The sequence below is a fragment of the Panthera tigris genome, chromosome A2 (assembly GCF_018350195.1).
Source record: "Panthera tigris isolate Pti1 chromosome A2, P.tigris_Pti1_mat1.1, whole genome shotgun sequence".
NCBI classification, from domain to species: domain Eukaryota; kingdom Metazoa; phylum Chordata; class Mammalia; order Carnivora; family Felidae; genus Panthera; species Panthera tigris.
In genome coordinates this window covers 161,849,342-161,871,507 of record NC_056661.1, presented here as the reverse complement: position 1 = coordinate 161,871,507, position 22,166 = coordinate 161,849,342, and the positions used below count along the sequence as shown (strand labels likewise).

Here is a 22,166-nt window from a genome sequence, read left to right as displayed (position 1 = left end):
GGAAGTCTGGGAACGAGTTACATGGAGATGGAAGTCCCTGGATGAGCATCATGTGACGCTACAAGGTATGGAAGTTCCCGGCTGGGGCCCCCACTGCAGAGCACCCCAGCAGGGGTGCTTGCTAATCACGCTAATGAAGGGATCGATCTTTCCCGCGAATGTCGGTCAGCCCATTTCCCCTCTCACCGCAGTGCATCCTCAGTAAGTACCCTTCGCTAGGACCCACACGGGTATCGTCTCCATTGAGGTCTCAAACTGCTAAATACTAGCAAAGACCAACCCCGAATCCCCGAGGTTGCACCTTCCGGAAGCTGGCGGACCAGGCCGGTAACTGTACTGCTTCTTCATGGAGAAATCTGCTCTCTTAGGAGCGGGGTCCTGTTCCGGGTCCAGACTTGCTTTTCGTTACTGGCAGTGTGCCAGCACCACCACTTGGAGATTTTCAGAGTGCCCTGCTCATTGTCATGGTAACCCACACAACATCATCTCCAGCCAAGAAACTCATTATACGGCAAAAGGCATGTGGCACTGAGTTCATGCCCGTGGAATTCACTGGCCTGTGCACGGCTCCCGAGATACTCAGTGGCACTTGTGTGGATGGACTGAGGAAATGGCCTGCTGAGGGCTCAGCTGGGGCACCAGCGGGAGTATGTGGGATCTCTCCGGGAGACACCACGTGTATTCGGTGCCGGTTCCCCCACGGCCCGAATACGCAGGTTCTGTACTTTGACAGGCTGCCCCTGGAGTCTCGAACTGGTCTGGAGCGTAGCCCGGGGAGGAAATGTTGGAGATCTGAAGAGAAGATGTGACATAGTCACTTAGGTGTGTTAGATGTGCGCAAGGACCAGGGTGGAGGCCGAAGGGGCCCCCGTCGCTTTTTCACCAACCAGTCCTCTTACAGAACGTTCGTTACAGAATGTTCGCTGGAGAACATTCCCGGCAGAGCACAGTCTTGATCCCGTTAAACCGGAAGGTCAGGTTGGTGACTTGTGGGCTTCTTGACCGAGCCGCATCGAATGGGGTTCGCTGTACTGGCCGGGATAAGGAGGACTGTACCTGAGCCAGAGCACTCGCCAGAGCGCGGCAGGGTCTCCCCATCCAAAAACCGGCCAATAGGAAACCGCGGTGACTCAGGGAGGACAGGACAGCTAAGAATTTGGATTCCGTGGGAATGAAGATTTGCACCACCCTGAGAAGTGAAACCCAGAGGGCCGCAGTGCTGCCGAGAGGTAGGGAAGTCGGTGCAGGCAGCGAGAGGAGGGAGCCAAGAGTGCCACCCCAGGTCTGGAACCAGCAGCAAGTGGGCTCTTTCCCCCCCCCTTTCCCTGCTGCCTTCCGTGAAGAACAATGTTGGCCACTAACGCCGTCGTTTGGATTCGCATTGCAAGTATGACACAGCTGACACTACCCACCGCAGTCGATGCCTGATGGGACTTGGTGTTTCCCCAGGGTGGGGGCCACAGGATCCAGTCGTCGAAATAAAGGACAAGGACTCTCTCTGCCCCTCCGGATTCATTTTCCATCCTTTTCTCGCCTGCTGGGTGTCCAGGAGGCTGACCGCTATAGAATCCACTCTCCAGACCCTCTCATCTTCTGGCCTCCAGTTGGATTTGACCAATGGAGGCATGAGCAGGAGATCATAGGTTTGGAGGAAACATAGATCAGGGGATTTGTCACGGTTTTGACAGTGCTCGCTTGGCCCTGAAGCCCCGGGGCGGGCAGACCCTCTTCCACAGCCCTGACCCCCACATGGTAATGGGAGCATCATCCCTTCTTTGTCCCCTTGGTCCCCCTTTGGTGCTTGTATCTGGGTGTCTTATTATCATTATTTTCCCTTAGCCCTGCCCGTGTCTCATAAAGAGGCCCTTCATTAACTTTCTTCAATTAAACCTTCTTTCTGTGCCGTATACTTCCTGCTGGTGGCCTCACTGATCCTGGGACCTTTAAGTAATTCACCTTCACTGAAGCATAAAGTTCGTGGTGGGAGGAAATGGTGAGAAATGAAGTTGTACAGGGAGGGTGGTCAATTATGAGAAGCTTTGTGCACTGGGATCCTGTAAGCTTCACGAGGCATTGAGCAAACTATCTAACCTCTTTGTGCCTCTGTTTCACCGCCTGTAAAATAAGGACGATGACAGGATGTATCTTTCGGATGACCGTGAAACATTGGAAAGAGTGCCTGGCACAGAAAGTGATCAACAGCATCAGGGACAGTGATGCATTGCAAGGTTTTAAGCAAGGAAGTGACCGGGTCAGATGTGGTGATCCAAAAAACTGTTCTGGGGGGAATGTGGAGAAGACATGGGGTTTGTAAGTGACCAGGTGGAGTGGAGCAAGACTGGAGGCAAGAACACCAGTAACGAGACTACTGCAACAGTCTTAGCAAAATACATACATACATAATAAAATTGAGATGTACCATCCGAAAAAGAGACCAAGAAAGAAAAAGATACAGAATACAAGAAATGGGACTTCTGGCACAAGATCCGGGACCTTTAGGTAGTTCAGTTTTGCGAAAGCATAACGTGCAAGGTGAGGGTGATGGTAGAGATGTACCCCCTCCCGCTCCAGACCGACAGCGACTGAGTTCAGGAGAGAATCCTCCTAGCTCGCTGTCACTCTCTCCAGCACCCCGGAAGTCTTCATTCTCGATACCTTGGATGTCCACATAGAGGAAACTTCCAGCACCCTGGCCTCCGTTTCTTACGCTTCTCCTCCTCCGGTGACTCTGTCCTCTATCCCCTGCCTCAGCCACTCATTTTCATAGTCTTACCCTAGGCCTCATTGTTACCAATAACTGCAGCCTTCCCGTGCCTCAGTCACCATCCATATCTTCTTCTCCGCTCACTCCTGCAAAGTCTTCTCCCCCGTCCTCAACATCAGCCGATGAGCGTGCCCCCTACGTCACCGAGGAAATAGCAGCAGTGAGCAGAGAGCTCCCGTAGGCCCCCGCAACTGCCTGGCCCCCGCAACTACCAGCCTCTGGGCCTCTGTGCTCCTTCTCCCCTTCTGTTCTCTGCCGGCTCGTCCCAGAGACCCCGATTTAATGTGCTGAGCGCGGCCTCGGTCTGGGGACCTTGAAACGCTCCCCGGATGATTTTAACGTACATCCCACGTTGAAAACTGCCACCGAGGATGAATGGCCCGTGCTCTCCCCCTTGAGCTGCTCGAGGAGATTGCTCCAGGAGTCTTTCTCTCCCTCCGAGCATCGTTGGTTCCCCCCCCCCCCGCTTGCTCTTTCCTCCCAGCTACAAACATGCTGCTGAGTCCTCCAATTTAGGGAAAAACTTCTCCACCCCACTTCTTCCTCCAATTACTGCCCCACTTTTCTACTCCCCTTCGCGACGCATTTCTCTAAAGGGTTGTCTGTATTTGTGTCTGTAATTCCTTTTCTCCCGTTGGCTCTCCAGGCTTTGCCCTGCGGGCCCACCAAAGCTCTTGTCGTCGAGCTCGCCAATGGCTGCTTCGTGGCTGTAGCCTATGGCCGATTCCCAGGCTTCCACTTGAGGGGTCATCCACGATATCCGACCCGACCGATCACTCCTTTCGCCCTAGAATGCTTCCTCGACTCGGCTTCCAGGACACCACATGCTTCCTGCTTTCCTCCTGACTCGTGATGAATGCATCTCAGCATCCTCCCGGCTCGCCCCTCACGGGGGTTGCTCGGCATGGCAGCCACATGGTCCATCCTGTCTGTCCTTGCTCAAATCCTCCAGCGGTTTCCCATCTCATTCAGAGTAGGACACAAAGTCCTCAAAATAGCCCACGAGGCCCTGCGTGCCTCCCCCTCCCCCATACACGCAGATGCCAGGACCTCCGGGACCTCGGCACCCTCCAGCTACATCGCAGCCTCCTCTAACACACCAGACCCGTAAATCCAGGGACTGTTCACTTGGTGTCCCCCTCCCTTCAAGGCAAACTTCTCATCTCCCTTCTCTGCTGTTTTTTTTTTTTTAATTAACCTTTTTTTTTTTTTAAGTAAGCCGTACGCCCAATGTGGGGCTCGAACTCACAACCCCAAGGTCAAGAGTCGCATGCTCTCCCAAGTGAGTCAGCCAGGCGCCCCTGAACTTTTCATTTCGGGATAATCGTACATTCACATGAAGTTGTAAGCAATAAGGCAGAGAGGCCCCGTGTATTCCTCCTCCGGTTTTCCCCGATGGTAACATCTTGCACGACAGGTACAATGTGACCGCGAGGCTATCACTGTGGTAGGGTTGTATTCGTTGCCGGTGGCTACTGTAACAATTATCACCAACTGGGTGACTTAAAACAATAGCGATTTGTTCTCCCACAGTTCCGGAGGCCAGAACTTCTAAATCGAGGTTTAGGCAGCGCCCTACTCCCTCCAGAGGCTCTAGGGGAGAATCCGTCCCTTGCTTTGTCCAGCTTCTGGTGGCCGCTCTGCCCCATCTCTCTCTCTCTCCAGCTTCACATCGCTTTCTCCTGTGTGTGCGTGCAGTCTCCTGCCTCCCTCTTATAAGGTCACTTGTGATGACGTTTAGAGCTCACAGGATAATCCTGGATAATCTCCCCATCTCAAGATCCTTAATCTAATTACCTCCGCAAAGGTCTTTTCTCCTAATAAGGTAACACTGACAAGTTCTGAGCGTTAGGGTATGGACATGTCTGGGAGCTGCCATCAGCCTAGCCCGACCGTGCAGATGTGGAACATTCCTGGCATCTCAGAACTCCTCAAATTGCCTTTTGAATGTTGAATTTTGTCAAATGCTTTTTCTTTCCTTTTTTTTTTCATTTTTCAAAAATGTTTATTTATGTATTTTGAGAGAGAGAGAGAGAGTGCCAGCGTGTGCATGAGCAGGGGAGGAGCAGAGAGAGAGAGAGAGAAAATCCCAAGCAAGCTCCCCATGTCAGCACAGATCCCAACTCGGGGCTCGATCTCGTGAACCATGAGATCATGACTTGAGCCAAAATCCAGAGTCAGACACTTAAGCAACTGAACCACCCAGGCGCCCCATTAAAAGCTTTTTCTGCATCAATTGATGTGATTATGTGATTTTTTTTTCTTCTTTAGCTTGTTAATAGGGTAGATTACATTGATTGATCTCTGAATATTGAACCAGCCCCAGAGGCCTGGGATGAACATCCCACGTACTTTTCTTCCCTGTGGTCCATCTCTCCCATTTGAAGGTAAACTCTAAATGGGGACAAACCTTCTGGTTCCTTCTGTTCATTGCGGTCTCCCGGTACCTGAACACTGCCAGGCAAGGGGTAAGCACTCAGTACCTGTTCGGTGAGTGAATAAAAGAACAGTAGCGAGGTGAAGGGAATTCCCCAGATTATATTCAAAGGAGATCCCAAGATAACAGCTGCAGGCAGCCGGCCCTGACCCAAATAGGTCAGAAGGCTCCAGAAGAGCCTGTTGAATCTGATGCCCTGAGAGGGCATTTAGATAGTCAGCAGAGACTTGGGCTGGGTTTATAAGTACACAGAAAGCTAAGGAAACAAACAAACAAGAATTCTTTTTTAAAGAGATCGTTATTACTGTCGTATATCCATACCATGGAATACTATTCCCAACAGCAGTAAGCCATCAGGCCACAAGAAGAAGATATGAATGGGGGAACCTTAAGTGCATATTACTCTGTGAAAGAAGCCAGTCTGAAAAGGCTACATACTGTACGCTTCTACCTATGTGGCATTCTGGAAAAGACAAAACTGTGGCGATCAGGGGTCGTGGGGAGGGAGAGAGGGAAGACAGCACCCCGAGGATTCTCGGGGCAGTGAAATTATTCTGTCCGACAGCATAATGGTAGATACGTGTCGTTACACATTTGTCCAAATCCATAGAATGTACGACACTGAAAGCGAGCCCTAACGTAGGCAGTGGACTTGGGTGATAATGACGTGTCAGTGTAGGTTTGTTGACTATAACAAATGTACCGCTCTGGTAGGGGGGTGGATTGGGGGGAGGAGACAGGGGTATAGGGGAGTTCTCTGTACTTTCCACTCAATTTTACTGTGAAACTAAAATTACTCTAAGAAATAGTCTGGGTTTTTTTCATTAAAATTCTTTTTTAATGTTTATTTATTTTTGAGAGAGAGAGACAGAGTGAGTGGAGGAGGGGCAGAGAGAGAGGGAGACGCAGAATCCAAAGCAGCCTCCAGGCTCTGAGATACTCGCACAGAGCCCGATGCGGGGCTTGAACTCATGAACCGTGAGATTGTGACCTGAGCCGAAGTCAGACGCCTAACCGACTGAGCCACCCAGACACCCTAGGAGGACTCTTTAAGAAAAGAAAAACACTGGGGTGGCTGGGTGACTCAGTCGGTTGGGCACCCGACTTCGGCTCCAGTCATGATCTCACGGTTTGTGGGTTCAAGCCCACATTAGTCTCCTTGCTGACAGCTCGAGCCTGGAGCCTGCTTTAGATTCTGTGTCTCCCTCTCTCTCTGTCCCTCCCCCACTTGTGCTCTGTCTCTCAAAAATAAATAAAAATATTAAAAAAAAAGAAGAAGAAAATAAAAGAAAAAAGGAAAGAAAAGCACCAAATCAGAAATAAATCTGAGTCAATCTTAGAGCCATTTCTGCACTCTTTGCACCTTCCCTGTCCTGAGCTGAGGGTATGGGGGACACTGAAAGGGGGAGGTGAAAACCTGTGTCCTGAAAACCTGCGAGGAGAGCCTGGGAGCTCGAGGACATGCAATCGTCCTTGCTGGCACCTACCGGCCCCGGGACACAGCCCAGACTCCCGGGCAAGCTTGTTCCTTTGCGGCCTTGTCTTTCAGCTCACCCGGGCTCCGGGTCAGTCCACGGGCATGCCTTGCACACTCACCCTGCCAGGCTGGGGCTCCGGCTACTCCTTGCCTGGCGGGCCCTCACAGGTTCACAGGTTCACAGGTAAACGACTGGATGGCCCGGCCAAACTCAACCCCCTGGCTGCCTGCTCCGTGAAATGTCCACAAACCCTCCGGTTTCTGCCCTGCTTCCCCAGAGCCGCCTGCAGGGGCAGGAAGAAGCCCGAAAGACATGCGTTCGAATCCCAGCTCAGACATGTCTCTTGACCTCCCTGAGCTCCGTGTTATATCATGTGTAAATCTGAATAATTGTTTCCTTCTTGCAGGGCTGCTGGAAACTCAAACACCCTATGTAGTGTTTTTTTTTTAATTTTTTTTTTAACGTTTATTTATTTTTGGGACAGAGAGAGACAGAGCATGAACGGGGGAGGGGCAGAGAGAGAGGGAGACACAGAATCGGAAGCAGGCTCCAGGCTCTGAGCCGTCAGCCCAGAGCCCGACGCGGGGCTCGAACTCACGGACCGCGAGATCGTGACCTGAGCCGAAGTCGGACGCTCAACCGACTGAGCCACCCAGGGGCCCCACCCTATGTAGTTTTAAGAGGGAGGGGTGCCAGCGGGGGAGAGAGGCAGAGGGAGAGGGAAAGAGAATCTTAAGCAGGTTCCACGCTGCTTGGCGTGCAGCCCATCCCACAGCCCTGGGGTCATGACCTGAGCCCACATTAAGAGTCCGATGCTCAACGGACTGAGCCACCCAGGCACCCCTATTTTTTTTTTAATTTTTAAAAATGATTTTATTTTTGAGACAGAGAGAGACAGAGCATGAGCAGGGGAGGGGCAGAGAGAGAGGGAGACACAGAATCCTGGACTCAGGCTCCAGGCTCTGAGCTGTCAGCACAGAGCCCGTCGCGGGGCTCAAACCCACGAACCGTGAGATCATGACCTGAGCCGAAGTCGGGCGCCCAACCGACTGAGCCACCCAGGCGTCCCCAGGCACCCCTATTTTTATTCTCATTTATCTATTTGTAATTGAGGTATAACCGACAATAACATTATCTTAGTTTCATTGTACAATGTAATGATTGGATAAGGATCGCCATGATGAGTATAGTTAACGCTGATCACCTCACATCCTTACAAACCTTGTCTTTCTTGAGATGAGACTTTTAAGATCTACTCTCTTAATAAGTTTCAAATATGCAATACAGTATTTTTAACTATGGTCCATCCCCGGAACTCTTGTCATCTGGAAAAACAGAGACTCCGTCCCCATGAAATACTAACTCCCCAGCCCCCTGTCCCCACCTCCCCCCCCATCTCCATTCTTCTTTCTGTCCCCTCCAGCGTTGGGAGTGGCCCCTGTGATTGCACTTATGCCTCGCATCTGGTTTAGCGAATTGTTCACCTGGATTAATCCCCTCTTTCATCCCTGTCCCACAGAGCCTCACACAGTGCTGGGCACGCCCAAGGACAAGCTCGAGGCAGAAATGCAAAACGAGTAACAGAAATGAACAGATAAAGAGTCCCACACTAGCTCATGATCCAAGGCACACAGATTTGTGGCCTGATTTCACACAGTGGGTGCTCAAGTCTAATTTGAAAGTACGAATGATGATAGAGGTGATTTTTGTAAACTTTCACTTCCGAATTCCAGAGCCGCAAAAGAACACACAGTGGAGAGTAAGTCTTCCTCTACCCATCCCGCCCCCCCACCTCCTCACCAGGGACCAGTTCCTTTTGTACCCTTTCCAGAGGACTGTGTGTGTGTGTGTGTGTGCGCGCGCGCGCACGCACACACACACACACACACACACACAGCTTGCTTTACACACTGTTCTGCACGTCTCGATTTTTTTCACTCACCTTATCTCTGAGATCCTGCTCTATCGGTATATGGAGTGCTTCCCCATTGTTTGATAGCATTCACGGAATGATGTATTTATCTTGTCACCTGTTTATCCTGTCTCTTATCGCCTGTTTACACCTGTCACACAATTTATTTAATCTGTCGCCTATTGGCGAGCATTTAGGTAGTTCCAAATTCTTGCTATACAGGCAATGCCGCAGGGACGGCCGGGCCTCACAAATGGCTGGCTTTCACCCCTTACCTCTAGCGCTGTCTAACCCAGCCTCTGGCTCAGTCTCCCCCCCGCCTCCCAGGTCCCCAGTGTCAGCCCCTTCTGCAGCCATAGACCTGTCGGCCTGAAGCCTCCTCCAAACATTTGCTGGACCTTCCTCTGCACCAGGCCTGGGTTGGGCCAACGAGTACCAGTCCCACCCTCCTGGAGCTCACCGTCCAGAAGGAGGGATGGACAAGGGCCCAGTGACTTAAGAACAAGGTGCTAAGCACTGGGATAGAGACATACCCTGCCCACCTGGGAAGTCAGAAAGAAGGGCCATGGGCTTGACTTTTGATGACTTTATCCCCCACGGACAGACTGTGAGTGGGAGGAGGAAAGGGGGAGGTGCAGGGGTGGGTACAGGGCCAGAAGAGGCGGGACCATCCACCTGGCTCCTCTGCCTGTCCCCTCTGGCCAGGCCTAGGCCAGTGCTCCGCCTGCCTGCCCGATGCTTCCCCTATTTGTGTCCTGGTTGCCTGCCCTCCCTCTGGGGGCCTCCTCTGGTGACCCCCTCCCCCAACACACATACCCTCATGTCAGGACCTGGTCACCTTGCCTGACCTTCAGAACGAACTACCTACCCCATCAGAAGGGCTGCTTCTTCTTCTTCTTCTTCTTCTTCTTCTTCTTCTTCTTCTTCAGTTTATTTATTTTGAGAGAGAGCAAGAGAGAATAGGGGAGGGGCAGAGAGAGAGGGAGGAAGACAGAGAGAGAGAGAGAAAGAGAATCCCAAGCAGGCTCCATGCCATCAGCACAGAGCCCGATGTGGAGCTTGAACCCACAAACTGTGAGATCATGACCGGAGCCGAGATCAAGAGTCGGATGCTCAACCGATTGAGCCGTCCAGGACCCCTCAGAAGGGTTTATTCTGCCAAGTTAGTAGCTGGTGTTGGTGGGAGAGGAGAGAGCTGGAGGGCAGGCGGATGTGTACTGCCTCTAAATAGACTCCTGTCTGCCCAAGGGGGTGAAGTCTGGGTCATGGGAAGTCTTTCAGGCCCCCTCAGATCCCACTATCCAGACAGCTTTCCATCCCTCCCAACCCCAAGTCATTGGGCAAATCCTCCCCACCTCAAACTATCCCCTCCTCTCCTTTCCCTGCATTTCCAAGCGTCCCTTGTTAAGAGATAAATGTTCCTAGGAAGGACAGCATGGAGTTGTCAGCAGGAATACGTTTGATCGAGAGCATTAAGTAAGCAAATTTGGGTAAGAAGGCCACCGTGGGTCCTTTAGCAGCCAAAGATCTGAGGTGCTCTGGGGAAGGGTCTTGAAAATAGAGTCACAGGAGCTGGGGAGGATCAAGCATGGCTTTCCAGGGCTGAGCTGGAGTATGTTTCTGTCCAGTTTAGTATCGACATGGTTTGTTTATTTTTTTAAATGTTCATTTGTTTATCTAGAGAGAGAACGCTAGCAGGAAAGGGGCAGAGAGAGAGAGGGAGACAAGAGAATCCCAAGTCTGGGCTGTCAGCGTGGAGCCCAATGCACGGCTCATTCCCATGAACCCATGAACCCAGAGATCATGACCTGAGCCGAAATCGAGAATTGGACGCTTAACAAATTGAGCCACCAGGCACCCTTAATGGCAACACGTTTTAAAGGGGGTGTAAAAGCAACATTATTCACAGTAGTCAAAAGTGGAAGCAACCGAATTATCCATGGGCAGATGAATGGATACACAAAATGTGGTTGATCCACATATACGGTGTATATATGGTGTATATATCCACACAGCAGAGTCTCATTCAGCCGGAAAAGGAAGGAAATTTTGACACCTTGAGGGGTCAACCTTGAGGACGTTATGCCCAGTGAAATAAGCCAGGCACAAAAGGGCAAATACCGTATGAAGGTTTTTATACGATGGGCCTTGAGCCATCAGATTCATAGAAAGAGAACGCAGAACGGCGGGTGCCCAAGGGCCGGGATAGAGAATGGAGAGTCATTGCTTAATGCGTAGAGTTTCAGTTTTCTAAGTGAAAAAGCTCAGAGATCGTCTGCACAGCAAAGTGAAAACACTTTACAGCTTTGAACGATATACTTCAAAGCGGTTAAGGTGGCAAATTTTGTGTTTTAACATAATTGGGAAAAAAGTTTTAAGTAAAAAAGGAAAACATAACAACAGCAACAACAACAACAACAACAACAACAAAAGTGGAGGTGGAAAAGCCTCCAAGCCCGCTCCTCTCCGGGGCGGTGCAGGCCCCTGCAGCCCTGGGGGCCCCGGATCCCCAAATGCCCACAGTGTGAGAGGAGTGGCCCCGATGGGGCCAGGCTAGGCATCTGGGGAAGAGGCGAGACTCTGAGGGGACAGGTCTCCACCTCCACCTGGGCCTCAATCACAGCTCTTCCTGGTAGGCGGGTGGGCAGGACCCTGACCCCAAAAGTCCCTACCTGCTGGCTCCGCCACGCCACGCAGAGACTCCCACTGCCTCGGACCTTGGCTCAGGCTCTCTGAGGCTCATCCCTCTCAGCAGGGAAGAGTTGAGCCCCTACGGTAGGCCAGGCACTGTGCTAGCTGCCACTGGTGGTTCGAGGACGACTCCTGGGAGACCCCACGGGGTGACGAGAGTCCGCTCATCTGAGTGGATGTGGGGCGAGGGCTTGTGCATAAAGGTAGGCGGAGGTGTCATCAGTCAGTGTCTGGCCCTGAACCTTGAGTGGAACCGAACCACCACTCCCCGCTCGCCGCGCCCCCACCCCCCCCCTTCCAGGGAGGTGTTTGTGTGTGTGCAAATGTGTCTGTGAGCCTGTGTGACCCAGAGCAGGTAATGTCTGCCGTCACTTAGGCTGCTGACCGTCTGTGTCAATCCGCGGGCGCGTAGGTGCATCTACAGACCTAAGGCTCCTCTGTGCACAGGCTGAGAATCACAATGAACTTGGCCGGGGCGCGAGCGTGGCGATCGCACGTTCGCCTGGATGGGGCGACGCTGCCTGCTCTGATCCCTAACTCATTATTAAGCTCCTCGCTCTTTGCAGACGCTCCCTGCGCCTCCCCCGCTCCGGGCTGCAGCGGCGCAGGCGCCGGGCCGAGCCGAGCGCCGAGCGGGGAGCGGGCGGCTGTGCTCCGGGCCGGGGTCCCGGGGGAGCAGGTGAGCGACCCGCGCCGCGCGGCCCCCAGGCCCTTGCGGAGACGCCGCCCGGCCGCGCTGCGCCGGCGCCCCCGCCTTCCCTGCCTGGCAGCACCCGTCCTGCCTCTGTTGGCATCATCCCTCCTCCCCCCTGCCTGGCATCCCTCCTCCCCCCTGCCTGGTATCTCCTCTGCTCCCGCCTGCCTGGCATCCCTCCTCCTCCCTGCCTGGCATCCTCCTCTCCCCTGTCTGGCGTCTCCCCCTGTCTGACAGCCCCCTCCACCGCCCCCCCCCCCCGGCCTCTCCCCATTCTCCTCCCTGCCTGGCATCTCTCTGGTCTCCCCCCCTGCCTGGCATCTTCCTTCTTATCCCTGCCTGGCACCTTCCCCTTACCTGGCGCCTTCCCCTTACCTGGCACTCCCCCTCCCTGCCTGGCATCGTCATCCCCTCCTCCTTCCCTGATCTCTCCCCCCACCCCTGACTCTCTTCCTCCCCCTGCCTGGCACCTCCCCCACCCCGAGTCGGGTATCTGTCTCTTCCTCCTCCCCCCTTCCTTGCACCTCTCCCATGGCTCCCATCTTACCTCCTCTCTAATACTCCCCCCCCCCCCCGCCCCGCCTGGCATCTTTCCCTCCTTCTGTACCTGGTTCCTTCCCATCCTCCCTCCACCTGCATGCCCCCTCCTTCTCTTTGCCTGGCACTCTCCTGCCTGGTACCTTCCTCTCCTCCCTCATGTCTGGCACCTACTCCTCCCCCTCGCCTGTCACCTCCTCCCTGCCGAGCATGTTGCCATCCTGCTCCTGCCTGGCACCCTCTCCCTCCTACCCACTCCTCTGCCTGGCACCTTCCCTCCTTCCCCTCTGCCTGGCACCTCCCCACCTCTCCCCTGCCTGGCACCTCCCCACCTCTCCCCTGCCTGGTACCTCCCCTCTTCCCCCCTGCCTGGCACCTTCCCTCCTTCCCCTCTGCCTGGCACCTCCCCTCCTTCCCCTGCCTGGCACCTCCCCTGTCTCCACTTGGCATCCCGCCTGGACACCCCTCTCCCACCCAGGCTGTCCCTCTGTCTTCAGCCTTCCTGTAAGGCACCTCCCCCCAGCCCTGAGCCGGTAACCTCTCTCCCAGGGGCATCTTCCTCCTCTCATGACTTGTCCTGCCTCCTCACACTTGTCAGAGTCGCCTCCTGGCCAACACCACCTACGTGTGACCCTGAACCGCTCTCAAGCCCCCGACCCCATACCTATAGCACTGCCTTTTCCTCGTTCCCCACACCCCCCCTGCTCAAGGACTCCAGTTCACAAAGCGGGTTCCGACGCCAGCCTGTGGCCTTCCTGCTTGTGCAGGAGGGTGGGACCAGGAAAGCTGTGCACCCGGGGAGAGGCCAGCATGAGCAGAGCGGGCAGGTCACGAACAGGCCTTCTCTACCTGCCCACCACCCTCGGACTCCCTCAGATGTCCCTGGGCTCCAGAAGCCATCCAGGTCCCATCCGGGCCTCCGGGTCGTGCCCTATGCCTCCGATGCCTGGCTCCCCCACTCCCCGTTCGCTGCCTGTGGCCACCCTGTTGTCCCCCAAACTGGCCTCCCCTGCCGGGCCTGGGTCTTGCCTGGGTTCTCTGCTCTGCTCTGTCCTAGCTCAGTCCTGCAAAACCTGGTCTCTGCCGACTGCTTCCTGCTCTCACACTGCTCCCGCTTGCCTGTCACCTCCGTCCTGGTCCCTTTCTGCACACCTCCTGTTCTCTTTCTCAGACCTCCTTGTCACAGACTGTGGTCCACCCGGCTGGCCCCCTCAGACTCCCTCATCAGCCCTCAGAGGTCCATTTGGACTCTGCCTTTGGGGCTCAGGGTCTGGGCCACCCCTCCCACTGCCGTCTCCTTTCAGATTCTCCTCACAATGGCCCTTGGTGCTGCAGGTGCAGTGGGCTCTGGGCCCGGGCACCGAGGGGGCACTGGATGACTCCCCCGCTGCAGGACCCCGCCACCTATGACTCCAGGCCTTCAGCACCCACCCGCCGTGGTACAGGTAGGCGTTGCCCCCTCCAAACCCAGGAGCAGGAGCCCTGGGACCCCCCTGAGAGGTGTTGGCTCTTGGCCTCCAGTCTTACCCCGAGGCCGCCTCTTGGCACTTTGGCCCCGAGCCAGACCCGTGACAGTGCTTCTTGTCGCCCCCTCCCACTGCTGCGGCCACTCCCCAGACCCTGGTGACATCTCCTTCCACCCTTCCGCCGCCTCTTCTGAGCGCCCTCACTTCCTGGCTCCCCGCTCCTGCCTTTCAAAGCCAGTCTGAGCCAGGAACCAGTGAGCCCGAAACCAGCTTTTGGTTCAGGTGAAAGTGGTCTGGGGCTCTGGTTTCTTTCACTTCCTCCTCACCCACAGACACGCTGCCCCACCTCCTCTGTGCTCAGCCGTGTGTGTGCTCGTGCACGCACATGCACACCGTGTGCACACACGCTCTCTGCTAGCTGGGAGGGGCCTGCTTCTGCCCGACACGCCGGGGCTGTAGAAAACGAATTCCGGACATGCGGTGGCCACCCTCTACACGGCTTCCAGAACCCCGGCGGGGGTTTGTTCCCGGCGGGAGGGGGTGGCTGCGGCAGCCTGTGGCGTGGCCTCAGTAGGCGGGCCTCAAGCGCACAGGGACTCCAGGCCCCTTGCGCGTGAGTTGGACCTTCTTGAGCCTCCTCTTGGCAGAGCGCGAGGAGGCTGGCCTGGCTCCTGGTCCGGGAGGCCTGCGGTTCTGGTCTGAGTCCTTCCCGCCCAGCCCCCACCCGCCATTCTGGCCACCTCACCAGTGGGAGTCCCCTGTGACAGGCTGGGCGCCGTGGGGCCCTGGGAGTGTTAGGGACTTAGTCCCGGCCCTCAGGAACCATAATCCGGCAGGAGGAATGGACTTAGGGGGTCCCGAGGGAAGTGCCCAGCAGACAGCTCAGGCCTCAGGCCCGTGAGGAGGGGAAGGCCTTGAAAGGAACAATTTGAAGTGGGCTTTCAGAGATCCGGGGGGTGGGTGTAATGAGGGTGCCTTCCTCAGCTCCTCCTTCCTCAGAAGCAGCGGACGAACTTACTCTCCTGCCTGGGCTGTTCTGAAGGTCAGGGCAGCCCGTTCCCCTCCCCCCTTCCCCCCCCCCCCCCCCCCCCCGCTTTGCCGCAGGCCCAGAACGGTGCTGTCACCGGCTGCCGGGGGAGCCTGGTGCTGTCACCCAGTGCTGGTCACTGTGGAAACAAATGCAATGCTGTGCAGGAAAGTCAAGCCCCCAAACAAAGGTCCTGCCCCTTGCCCCACAACCTAACCACTGCCTTGTGTTAAGCGTGGACCTGTTCCCCCAGCTAGCAGGGCTTGGCTTTTTCATGCAGAATCCTAAAGAAAAGGTGAACCCTGGTGCGTTTTCGGGGCAACTCTAAAGTTGTCTGAGGCTGTCTGAGGGTGGAGGCCTGCCTAGTAGATGGGGCTGATGGGGGGGGGGGCAGCTGGGGTCCCCGGGAGGTACACCACAGCCAGGTCCCCGCGTGGCGAGTCCTTGTACATCATGGCTGGTCTGGGGTACGCTGAGCTAAGCCCTAACGGGGCTCTCCAACAGAGAGAGCTGGGTTGTTCTAGACCCAGCCTGAAGGAGGTGATCACCCTGAAGGATGGGCCGTTGAAGAGGGGAGGCCTGAGAAGCTGGTGGGGGGGGAGGGTGGGAGGCTGAGTGCTCTGGGTACATCCTAGCAACACGTGGTCCTGGAGCAGCCCGGTCACAAGGAGAATTGAGGGTCCACCCTGAGATTCCTAGGGACTCGGGAGTCCCAGCCTGTCTAGGTGACAAAGGGGGTAAGGAGGGAGGTGCTGTGGGAAGTTTCTGGCGTTTTGTTTTAGAGTCACATTCAGCATGTGCTGTCCCAGGCAAGGAGCCGGCTTTGACGCTTGGCGGCTTGGGCACGTGCTGTCATTTGGATGCTGACAGGCCCCGTGCTACCGTCTAGACAGCACGGTCGGCACGAGCCCAGGCGTGCAAGCAGCTGGAGGCTGTCTTTGCCCCGAGCGCTGGCAGCGTGATTGCAGGCGAGAGCTCGTTATTAGCGAGCGTTAAGTGGCGGAGGTAATGAGCTGGAGGTGTCACCGGGAGGGGGTGTCCCGGGAGGAGGTGTCACGAGAGAAGGCTGGGTTACAGACACCCAGGATGAGTGAATGGCCCTCAGGTTTGGCAGGATTCTGAGGCCTCTCAGATCACCGCATCTGGTGGGCGCGCAGCTGAGGGACGCCTGGTGGGGGCCACGGCCGTGTCCCTGGTGTCCCCGTGCGGGTGAGGGGTGTGCAGACCCCCGGTCGCGGATGAGGACCCCGTGGGAGAACAGTTGCCCACCTCAGCCAGGCCCACTCCTTCGTTTGCTTCCCAAGCTGTGAAACCCATTTCTTTGTTACCTGAACTTACGTCCGGGAGATCCGAGAACGTGTCTTACGAGCATGTGTCCCCGCTCATGCCTTTCCCGGAATTTGCACACTTGGATCATCTCCCGTGTCAGCCTTCTTTCCAGACTGAAGAACGTTCTGGGGCCCGGAGCGAGGAGCAGCATGCTGTGGGGAGGGGAGAAAGGCGGGGACAGGAGGACGCCGGAAGGTGGGCCTGTGTTCCACCCCACCCCAGAAAGGGTTGGAGGCAGTTTGCAAAGACACGCGTAGTGAGGAAGGCAGGACGTGGGGACCCGAGGGGCGGGAAAATGTGCTGCAGCCGCAGATAAGGTTAGCGGGCGAGACACAAGCCATGAGGCCCTGGGGCCCCTTCCGCGGTGGGAAAACAGGAGCACAGGTGTCATTCACGCTGCCCAGAGAACCAAACGCCACCGGCTCAGAGACACTGTGATTTGGGGCCGTGAGACCCCAGGAAGTCTCTCCCGTATGATGGCACGAGGGGGACACTGGGTGACCAGAGCTAAGCGATGTCCTCAGCAATACCGCAGGTTTCCCCGGGGCCCAGGCAAAGAGCGACACAACAGCGGGCCGCCATGTAAACATCGCTGATCGTGCTCGATCCCAGCCCGAAGCTAGCACACCCGGAGAAGTGCACTGCACACCTTCAGGTTACACGCTAATGGTCACAACATTTCTGAGAAGCATCCAGCAGCGGGGAGGTCTGTTTAAAATCGGGAATTAAGTCCAGTCACGTTCTTGGGGGAAGCGTAATATCCTTGCAGGAAAACAGAGACCTCCCTCCGCACATATGCCCAGCAGGTGAGTTTGGGTACAGGGTGAGACCAGCCACACACCTTACGCCCTAGGTCGCGAACCCACCGAGAAGGAGGCACGCGTGTCTGTTGCGGGCTACAAAAGGAAGCTTGAACCTGAGGCCTGGATGTAGCGGGCGGACCCTACGCCCTAACTTGGGTTTGCTTACCTAGGGCATAGGAAGGTGCAGACGGGCTCCCTCGGGCCAGTGAATGCACCCACAAGGGAAGGACAGGCTGCAGGGGACGGCCCTGATGTCACCACCCCCGATCCAGGAGAGGAGCTTGTCCAGTAGATGTCAGGCCCCCACCTCATCAGGCAGGGAGCCCCTCCCAAGGAGAAGAGGCCTGGGAGAAGGGGTAAGATTGTTCCAGAGTCTTCTCTCCAGGAGAACAGAGTAGAAGTTTCCTGGTGAACACAAGAAGACAAGAACACAGGGTCCCCTCCACAGTGGGGGTGGGGCCGGCCATATTGCTGAAGCCCTCACCTGGGAGTGACATTTGACCCTCCCCCTTCCTTCTCTCTCTGTTGGAGCAATCACCTCATTTTATTTTATTTTATTTTATTTTATTTTATTTTATTTTATTTATTTTATTTTATTTTATGTCCTAGACACATCTCAATTCTGCCCACCCATTTCTCACGTCGCCACCCTAGTGGGGCCGCTGCTGTCTTCTGCCTGAACCACGGAGATAGACGCCTCAGTTAGCGCCACCCCCCCTTCCCCCTCCACCCCCGCTCAGTCTGGGCCCCTCCTCCCAGCCCCAACCCACCAAGGTGGCCAGAGCTTCCTGCAGCGCAGACCTGATCTCTTCTGTCTTCTGTCTTCATGGGCTTCCGGCACCTGCTGGCACTCAGGGCCTTCGCACATGCTGTTCTCTTTGCCTGCAACACCCTTCCAGCTCCCTTCACCTGCCTGGTTCTGTCCATCCTGCAAGTCTCCACTGGAATGCCACTTCTTCCGGGGAGACTTGCAACCCCCTTCCCCCAATTAGGCATCAAGTCCCACCTCCTTACATCTTCTAGCGTGTACCCCAAATTTAAATGATCCCTGGTAGTGCTCCTTCAGGGCACAGCCTGCATCTGTCTTGTTCAGCACAACGCAGAAAAACACTTTGTGAATGAATGAGGTGGGGACGTGGCGGGGAGGCGGCTCTGACCCGCTGATCTTGACATGACCCTGAGACCCCTTTGTACCGTTAGCCCTGCCCTCTCTGCACCCCCACAACGCAAGGGTGGGCCTTTCCAGCCTCCCCACCCTGAGCTGCCGACACCTGAGCTGCTCTTGGCCCACAGCTGGGCAGTCCGTCTCCGAAAGGACCTGCTCGCCATGCTCGCAGACACCCCCCCATCTTTAGTGGTTCTTAAAGTGAGGAGAATCTTCCTGCCTGTGACCCTGGCCTTCTCCTTTGGAGTTACAGAGAATAAACCCCTTTCTGCCTCCGTGACTTTTGGAGGCAGTTGTCCACACTCCCTGGGTCTGCTGTCAGGAACGTTCAGGTCTGGCTTCTTCAAACGTCCCAGACTTGGGGGCTGGGCTCTGCCCCTTGCCAGCTGGGCTGATGTGGGCAGAGGCACTTAGTTCTCCGAGCCTCAGTGTCTCCTCTGTAAGGTAGGACCTGACTCCCCTTCTATAGAGATTCGGTGGGATGCTAAGTACTGAGCACTCGGGTCAAGATCCAGAACGCCGTGAATGCCAGAGAGCCCCTTGTCACCCTCCGGGTTAAAATGTGATGCTCAGTGCTGCCCTCCCCACCAGCACGTCTAGGTGTCCTCTGTAGACCCTGTGACCATGTCTCCCTTGGTTCCAGGCCCAGCTGGCCATTCTCGCTGCTGTTACACTGTCGGTTCAGAAAGGCCTGGAGCCAGTGAGAAGCCCCTGGGCCTTTCCTCCTGTCCGCTGAGAACCCCGTTCTCCCTGCTCCTGTATCTTGAACTCAGACGCAGAGTTCTCTGGTTAGCCTTAGCCCGGCTTCCCAGCCAGCAACCCTCCATCCAGCCTGATGCCGTCTGCGTATTTGAGAAGCCTGCCTTCTTTACCTTTACGAACGTTTTGAGCTGGAAATTTAAAAAAAGTGAGCCGGCAGGTGGAGGAGAGAGTGCTGTGGTCCTCTGACTCTCCCGAGCTGTGAGCAGATTTCTGATTTCCTCCCGGGTCAGCAGCTGAAGTCACAGTAGGGGCCCAAGGGGGTGGGCTTGGAGGAGGGCCCCTCTACCCCCCGCAGGGGGAGGGCAGCTCCAGCTCGGTCTCCAGATCCCACACCCCACCCAGCAGGAAGCATTATTTTGCTTTTGCCTTCTCTTGCCTCAGTTTCCTCTCTGAGCCCCTACTCTGCCACCCCACCCCTATGTTACTCTCACCCCTTCCTTCGAGAAAAAACCATCTTAGATACCCTTTCGAAAAATGCCCATTGCGGGGAGGTGCCTGGGTGGCTCAGTTGTTTCAGTGACTGACTCTTCCTGGTTCATGGGTTTGAGCCCCCCATCGGGCTCTGCACTGACAGCACAGAGCCTGCTTGGGATTCTCTCCCTCCCTCTCTCTCTCTGCCCCTCTCCCCGCTCTTTCTCTCTCAAAATAGATGAACGTTTTTAAAAATGCCCTTCGGGTGGACCACAGCCCCACCAGTCCAGACTCCCCCGCCGCACCCCCCCCAACAGCCCCGCCCCCCACTTCTGTCGCCTGAGACCCCAGAGCAGCTCCCACAGGACAGAGGAGAGCCAAGCACACGAGCACAGAATACTAGCAACCGGTGTTGACTGAGAGCCTCTTGCAAGTTTTAGGATTTTTCGTGGTTCAGCTGATCGGTCCTCACAAGAGTGTGAGAAACTAAAACACAGTCTCATCGTGTTGGTGCAAGAGTCCCAGGTGGGGTCCGCCTGGCAGCGTCCCATGGGGGAGGAACAGCGAGGTGTGGCGTGACCCAAACCACAGTGACCCTGAAGGAGGCAAAGCAGCCAGCCCTTTCTATAGGCCCAGCACTGAGGCCCAAGGTCAAGGCTAGTTGTCCTGGTGCACAAAGCTCCCGCCCCTCATTTACATTAATTGCTGGGCCCCTGGGCGTTTAGAGTTTGCAACCCCTAAAATTGGGGGGGGGGGGCTTGGTGAATTGGAGAAACCCTGCCTCTTCAAAAAGGGACAGCCCCTGTTAGCATTCTCTGATTGTTTCCAATCAGAAACAATCGGTGCATCAGTGGGCTTGTGTTGCCAGATTTCCAGTTTTTTGAGAGATTTTGGAAATCTGGCTGTTGGTGTGAAATCTCTCAATTTTAAGATTTTAAAGAGCGTCTTTAAAAATTTTTTTAATGTTTATTTATTTTTGAGAGACAGAGCGTGAGCAGAGGAGGGGCAGAGAGAGAGAGAGAGAGAGAGAGAGGGAGACACAATCCAAAACAGGCCCCGGGCTGTGAGCTGTCAGCACAGAGCCCGATGCGGGGCTCGAACCCAGAAACCGTGAGATCATGACCTGAGCCAAAGTCAGACACTTAACTGACTGAGCCACGCAGGCGCCCCTTAAAAAGTGTTGAAGACACCTGTCTGCCTGCCCACTCTTCAACTTCCTCCCTGGGCTCCCCTCCTGCGGTCACCACCCACCTGGTACCTCTTCTAGCCCTCTGGCCCAGAGCCCTGAGTCAGCTTTCCAGCCCTGAGAACTCCATCGAGGGTCCCACCCTGAGAGACATTGCATTGAGCTGCGGTCACTTTAGACAACCTCTTGTCAACGATGAATTTTAAGCAAAATGCAAAGACGTTTGTTGAAAACTTGAGGGTTCTCCCCCACGTAGAAACAGGGATCCCAATGACGTGTTGTGAACGGGAAGGACCACGGGTAGAATCCCCCTCACGGTTTGTCTGTGTTTTAAGCCCAGAGCAGTGGCTGGTGAGGGCATTCAGGGCAACTTTGACAACCAACGGTGGCGGCTGGGGTGGGGGTGGGGGGCATTTGGTGAGCCGAAAAGAACACGACCTTGAGATCAGGACACGGCGGGTTTGAGCCCACCTTTGACTAGTTCTCTGTCTGGCTCTGAATCAGTCATTAACCTTGTGTTCCTCATCTTTAAAATGGGTATAGTAGTGGCTCAGTTGGTTAAGCGTCCGATTTCGGCTCAGGTCATGATCTCAGGGTTCATGAGTTCGAGCCCTGCATCGGGCTCTGTGCCAACAGCTCCGAGCCTGGAGCCTGCTTCGGATTCTGTGTCTCCCTCTCTCTCTCTGCCCCTCCCCACCTTGCACTCTGTTTCTCTCTCTCTCTCTCTCTCTCTCTCTCTCTCTCGAAAATAAACATTAAAAAAAAATAAAAAATAAAATAAAATGGGTATAAGTAATATCCAGCCCTTTAACTCCCTGGGATGTTGAAAGAACCAAATTAAATAACGCATACCGAACTATTTTGTAGGCTATGGAGCTCCGTAAAGATGTACGTGTTCATTTGAAGGGGTTTGACAAAGTCTCTCCCCATATCTGGAGCGTGACACATAGACGTGGGCTGGACGCAGTAGTGTGCTGGTAAATATTTAACAACCGGCTCCTGACAGGGTGGGAAGGGGGAGCTGAAATCTGATTTGTACTATTTGCCAATTTCCATGGCATAAATACTCCTACCGCGGCCGATTTTAAACCAGCAACGTGACACTGTGGCACGTCACTGGATGTTACTATGATTGAGCCCATTTGCTGCCAATTGAAGACTAGCCTCAGAGGTTGTAGGCTGTCTGGAGAGAGGGCTTTGTCCTGGTGCCTGTCCTTTTCCTGAATAGTCAGCACAGACCCAGGTGAAGAGGGAAGGTCATGTTCAGGGATTTGTGAATGACACACAGCTGGACAGGATGACAGATACAGCGGATAACAGAACAGGGATTCGAAAGATCGCGAGCTAGAATAATGGGCTAATTCTTATAAGACGGAATAAATATAAGTATCTGTTCTTGAGTCCAAATAGGCAGTTTTACCAGCAGGGAATGGGAGACGTGCTTTGGCACAATGAGAGTAGGAAGAGAATTGGGGGTGGGGGGCGCCTGGCTGGCCCCGTCGGT

At 55.1% G+C, this 22,166-nt stretch overlaps 1 protein-coding gene across 2 annotated transcripts in view; it reads left to right on the top strand.

Moving 5' to 3' along the window:
• The first annotated feature begins 11,894 nt into the window (after positions 1–11,894).
• Positions 11,895–22,166, top strand: part of SMARCD3 (SWI/SNF related, matrix associated, actin dependent regulator of chromatin, subfamily d, member 3) — a 29,976-nt gene continuing 19,704 nt past the window's right edge. Inside the window, exons 1-2 of one of the 2 annotated variants that reach the window (XM_042975589.1) lie at positions 11,895–11,961; positions 13,818–13,958. In XM_042975589.1, coding sequence (XP_042831523.1) covers positions 13,920–13,958 — 39 coding nt within the window. In that variant the 5' untranslated portion in view covers positions 11,895–11,961; positions 13,818–13,919. The remainder of the gene's footprint in view (positions 11,962–13,817; positions 13,959–22,166) is intronic. The other variant, XM_042975595.1, reaches the window with a different exon arrangement.